General features: G+C 40.5%; 1 protein-coding gene across 1 annotated transcript; it reads right to left on the reverse strand.

Annotated features, from left to right (window-relative positions):
- Window positions 1-744: 744 nt before the first annotated feature.
- Window positions 745-5,790, reverse strand: LOC116719159 (uncharacterized). Its single transcript, XM_032561564.1, has 6 exons — window positions 5,440-5,790; window positions 3,310-3,351; window positions 2,836-3,219; window positions 2,441-2,563; window positions 1,255-1,345; window positions 745-1,170 (listed from the first exon to the last, which is right to left on the reverse strand). The coding sequence occupies exons 2-6, from the start codon at window positions 3,347-3,349 to the stop codon at window positions 843-845; spliced, it is 966 nt and encodes a 321-aa protein (XP_032417455.1). The 5' UTR covers window positions 3,350-3,351; window positions 5,440-5,790; the 3' UTR covers window positions 745-842.
- Between the last annotated feature and the right edge of the window lie 210 nt (window positions 5,791-6,000).

A 6,000-nucleotide genomic window follows, 5' to 3' on the forward strand; every position in this document is an offset into this window, starting at 1 on the left:
TTTTAGACAGTGCGACACTGTGTCGCAGTTAGCTGTAATTAAAAAAAAAAAAAAGTAATGAGGTGAGTCTGCTTTGCTTCCCACATGAAAAAAAGAGCACAATGGGAAAGAGCTGAACACAACTTCTGAAGGAGACAATTGTGCCTCCAGCATTTCTCTCCAGAACACTGAATCATTTGTATGAGCAAAACTGATGAAGGATCTAGCAGGTTACCTTCACAAGCTAAAACCAAATGCAGCGACAACAGTTTTTATCCACAAAGCACCTAAATCCCGCTGCCAGCTAGCGAGCAAAAAGAGCCTGGGAGAAACAGTGCTGGAAGCTATTTGAAAAGATAATGAAGCTATTGCTACTGCTGCTGGTACTAAATGTGAAACCACAGACCTGATACAGAGCACCTCAACTACTTATTGGATCACACAGTCTGAGCAGCAGTAGGTGTCATTTATTGTTTCATTTATGAAGCTGAAGGTGGCAGCAGCACAAAGACCAGTTTCTTCAGTCACTCTGTCCTCTTCCTCTGTTTGTTTCTCCTCATCTTCATTATTTCTTGTGATTTCTACATCCCCATCAATTTCAATGCACTCCATTTCAAATTGAGAAGTCTTAATGTTACTCATTTCTGTTTTAGCTGGACGGAGCTAGCACAACTGGACCAAGCAAACATCATTTACCCAGAATGCATTGCAGCGTAAACAATATGGCAACATCCATGTGACAATATTATATTTAAATTTATAAAAACAGTATTTTATTTATATCTAAATGAATATTTCTCAAATAAAGTCTATTGTTACAACTAATGGTGGATCCCTTTAAAAGCTGAGGGACAGACCAGTATTCACTCTGTCATCCTCCCCTCATCATGAGCCTCTCGTTCCTGCCACACTTCCTCCTGTTTCTCCTGCTGCTCCTTCTCCAGCTCCTCCTGACTCTCCTCTAAAACATGATCTGGATACAAGCAGGAAGTGTTGCCATCTTTCCATGTGACCACAATGTCCCCTGCTTTCAGTTCCTTTGTTTCCCCTTCAGACATGGACGACATGTGACCCTGGGGCAGCGGAGATGTGCCATTATCCCGATGAGCAGAAACGACTTGAAGCTCTTCACCTTCATGCCTCTTAACAAGGGATGCTTGGGCTTTGTATTTAGCTATCTTCTTTCTGCTCCTGTTGGAGACAACGCAGGAAATCCTTAAAATGGAACATTACATCTTTCCCCTTGTTGCTAAGATTTGATGTGTAATTTCCTACTTGTTGGCCATGGCTCCCATTCCCAGCAGCAAAAACCCGATGAGCAAACAGACAAAAGCCAGAACCAAAAGCACAAATGTCCAAATAGTTGCTGCAAGACAGAAAAGAACACAATCACAAAGTTAGGCTATCTCTGTACTGGATCAAGACCTAGCTAAGCTAGAACCTCCTGAAACAACGTTGGTGTACAGAAAGTACACACTCCACTGCTCTTAGTTCCCAAATCTTTTCTCCTGCCCCTCATTCAAGTCTGTAAGGAAGGAGTAGCTGGGGGATGATGCCAGCCAGCAGGACCCAGAACTTCAATAAGCTGCAAACAGGATAATAAACCACTGCTATCTGCTGCCGACTGTGTTTCTATGCTGGCAAACAGCTGGGAAACTCTCATGTTCTGTGACTCAAAGTGACAGGCCACTGTAGGTGTAGTCAATGTTAGTATTTTAAAATATTAATTTATTGTAATCAAATTCTCTTCTATATTGACCTTATGTTAAAGCTGCAGTATGTAACTTTTAATTAAAAAATATGACTTTTACAGAACTGCACAGTGGCGAAGTTGGTAGCACTGTTGCCTTGCAAAGAAGGTCCTGGTTTAAAATGCAGCTTGTATTTTCTCTCTCTGTTCCTCTCGCCTGTTGTCTGCTGGAGATGGGTACCAGCACCCCTTGTGGCACCGCTAGGGATAAGCATGTAAGATAATGGATGGATGTGTTTTACACTTTTGCTAAAACTGTCACCATGTTGTGACCTCTGCCTCCTCCCTATGGTCCACCACAGTGGAGCCACAATGAAAGCTCTGGCTTGTTAGCATGGCCACTGATGACAGCAGATAAACAGTTTTTCTGTAAAAGTTGTTTCTCTGCCATTAGCACATTGCATGTACAGGAGCATGACTGACAGCATTAAGACCCGCCTCCTGGCTCTGATGACTGTAGGAGCACTGAGAGGAAATGGAGGAGGTTGAGTCTTTCAGACTATGTCTCATATTGTGCTGTCACAATATGGTGGCAGTTTAAACAAATATGTAAAAGCATTTTTTTCTATAAAAGTTACATACTGTAGTTGTAGTGGTATGCTTTTATGTATGAAAGATTCAGATTCAGCTTCTGATTTCACCAAACATTTTAACATGAACGACATTCAGCTGAAGGATTTTATAACCTTTATGAAAAGAGGCAGTACTTACGGTCCTCGGTACGGTAGAACCAGCGGAAATACTCTCTCTGCTCCTCTGTCATGCCTTTCATCCCGTCTGCTGCCTCCTCCTGATTCTCTAATGGGTCCTGGTCCTCAGACGCTCTCCGGAGCCCTGAGAGGAACGCACAGAAACACGACAAATCCTTCGGTTTTCAGAAACAGATCAATTACTGTGCTGGTACATCAAATTCTGGAAAAAATGTAATACACAAACGGTTATTATTGACATGACTTTTACATGTGATAAAGTATTACTGGATTGCTTTGCAGTTTAGTTGTTGAAAGTGCTGCAAAGAAATGACACTGTTGCCTTTATATTCCAGATATTTCCGTATATTTCTGAGATCAACTGCATCAGATCTGCTTTGGTTCATTCAGACTTACGGAGGCTCGTCTGACAGACGTCCACCTCGTCAAGAGACTTCCACTCAAAGTGCTTGAGGTGGTTTGTGAGAATCACACGCTGGCCGTCGGTGGACAGCAGTAAGGACGTGTTTCTGCTGCTGAGTCTGTTACTGCTACAGTCCCACATCAACTCTAGAGCTTCCTGGTCTGACCCCGGACAGGCCTGGGTTTGGACCGGATGGTTCTGCTGAGCCGACAGACACCTGGAGGATCCGACACACATCAGCATGTCCTGGTTGATCCAGAGCCACTGCTGAGCCTGAGAGTCCAGGTCACACTGTTTCAGGAGAACTTGACCAGTGTCAGCTGACTCCTCCAGACACAGGCCGTGCTGCGTGTTATGGATCATAAACATCCGCCCCCCTGCAGAGGTCAAAAGGTTGACTTTATGAAAAGCATAGATGCTAACTCAGTTAGTCAGTTTCTACTTTATTTTGCAAAGTGATTATTTACCTGGGACAAGGAGAAGCAGAAATACCCAAGAGTCAAGCATTTCTGAAATGAATAAAGAACTGTAAGAACACAAAGAAATTAAGGAACGTTTTGTATCATCATTTACAGTTTTGGATTTATGTAGTCACATTTAAAGAACAGCCACAGCAGCTGCAGTTCTAACAGAGATGGTAATCTATATCTCCATCTCATCTCAGAATTTATGGTGCTATGATCTTTATCATAGTTGGAAGGGATATAACTTTTCACTGAATGAGGATCAATAAAGATACTGATCTACTCTCTCTGCATATCCACCCACCATCAGATGACCCCAGCCTGCATGGGAACACTAAGGTCACTGTTTTATTCCCTGTTTTATTGTGAAATAAAATATCTGAAAAATAGTAAAATATTTACTAGATATGACTTAGAGCTTTGATTGTGCAAACTGTAAAATCTTGTGGATTCAATTTCCCATCAGGTGAAAAAAATGAATAGAAACTTAATAATCTAATTGATCATAATCTGTTAAAGTCAGTAGCTGCACTCCTCCCCTTTATTTGTCCACAGGTGTCCCACAAGAATGTATTTTGGGACCATTACTCTTTTCACTTTGCATAAATTATCTTTCACCTCGGTGTCCTAATAACTACTGTATATTCTAATAAAACATGTGCAGATGAAGAGTATTTTCCATATGTTAACAATATGATACACGTTGTGGAAAGACTAACATCCCATAGAATTATTAGATTAAGGTTGTTAAAGCTTCATGTAACAAAAACAGAAAATATATTTTTAAACCAGATCCAGCATAACTGGAATCAGTCAGACTATCTGCATGATTGGACTGAAATGACTTTTTTGTCTAAGTTGATATTTTGTGAATTGGTGCAATAGAAATGAACTGAACTGAATCCAGTGTTTAGTGGGATGTTTCAGAATCATTGGGTTTGGATTGAACCTAAATGATTTTTTAAATCCCAGGTAAAAAGTCCACAGTCTGGTCAGACACAATAATCACAAATTATTTTCACCTGGTCACATTTATCAATGCAGGCAACCAAATTATGCAAGAATGGACATTTCACATTTCAGTTACTTGGCATTAAAGTATCTAGGAGTAGCTGACAGTATTACCACTGTGCAATGTTACAAAACTGTAACCTACTGAGTTAAGAGACTGCCAGAATATACATTTACAAATTTGTTCATGGTGTGTCATCTCCTGCCCTTATTTTGTTAATATTAGCACTGACTCGTATTGAAAAGACAACACTGTATTGTTGGTCATTGTTTGTAATCTATCACTTCCTTATTTTCAGGAGCAGGTAAAATCAGTGCTAACCTGACTGTTGTTCATGATGGATTTTCAAAAGAAATGCCATATCTTCTTACAGCTGCCAATTATTATTGGACTTACAATTTTACCAAGTGGTCCAATTTAATTCAGTTTATTTAAATAGCGCCAATTCACAGTAAATGACGTCTCAAGGCACTTCACAAAAAACAACAAAAACAACTATCAGTCAATTCAGTCATACATACAATCCAAATGATCCCAGTTACCAAACAGTACATTAAGTGCAGTTAATTAGTTAAAGTAGTTTAAGAAGTTTCTATGGAGACCCAGTAGTAGCAAAAGGAAATCTCTTGTGTTTACAGCAATCTCTCAAACTGAGCATGCATGTAGAGACAGTGGAGAGGAAAAACTCCTCTTTAACAAGAAGAAACCTCCAGCAGAACCAGAACCAGAACCAGAAGCCGAACCAGAACCAGAACCTGGCTCAGTACAAGCGGCCATCTGCCACAACTGACTGGAGGTTTGAGAAGAAAGAACAGAGACACAAGAAACAAATGAACTGATGTAGGATTGTTTTCATTGTCCAACCATTTCCTCCTGCATCATGAACAGCAAAACCAACTACACTGTTAGCGGAAACCAGCTAGAAATGACATTCACAGTTAATAAGCAGCAGTTAAAACTGGAGCTGGACCAAATTTGCCTCTCTGGATGAATTCTAAACTGAACAGATGAACAAAATCATCCCATAACACCCAGAAAATAGCAAATATTTATGTAGCAACAATTTCCTTCCCAGCAGCACTGATCTGCTGTGCATTGATGTGTTTTTTTGTTGTACTCACTGTGGATTGACTTCTGCTACGTCTGTTGCTGAGATGAGGAGGAGGGAACATGTAACTCAGTAGGTGCTCAACAGAATGAAAAACTTTGAAAGATTTTCCAAAGGTCATGGGGAGGAGTCTGCACTCTGCTTGTTTTTCCTGATGAGGGAGTCGAGAAACGCAGACGAAGGCTACATTTAGTTATTTAGCTCCAAAAAGTCTTCTCTGTTCACTCAGCTGTTCAAAGACGTTCACTGTCTCAACTTTTACATTTTTGTCCAACAAGCTCATAGACCACTGCATGTTTGGTTTACCGATTCAGTTCTCCTTGTCATATTGAGAATATCTACACGTGATATGAAACATAAACTCGCCCTAACAAATGTGTTCGTGTAGAGCCTGTAAAACAAAGTTCAGTGAGATCCTTCAGGTCTTTGACCTTGTTATATGGTTACTGTTTACTCAGCCTCATAGTAGCCTTGGTTCCTGTGTGTGTGAAGGTAAATGACTCATCGGTCAAATCCCTGCCTGCAGAGCACGAAGCTTACAATTAAGGGATTAGATTTTTATGCCATTGAAGTG

This window comes from Xiphophorus hellerii, chromosome 4, assembly GCF_003331165.1.
Source record: "Xiphophorus hellerii strain 12219 chromosome 4, Xiphophorus_hellerii-4.1, whole genome shotgun sequence".
In the NCBI taxonomy this organism is placed as follows: domain Eukaryota; kingdom Metazoa; phylum Chordata; class Actinopteri; order Cyprinodontiformes; family Poeciliidae; genus Xiphophorus; species Xiphophorus hellerii.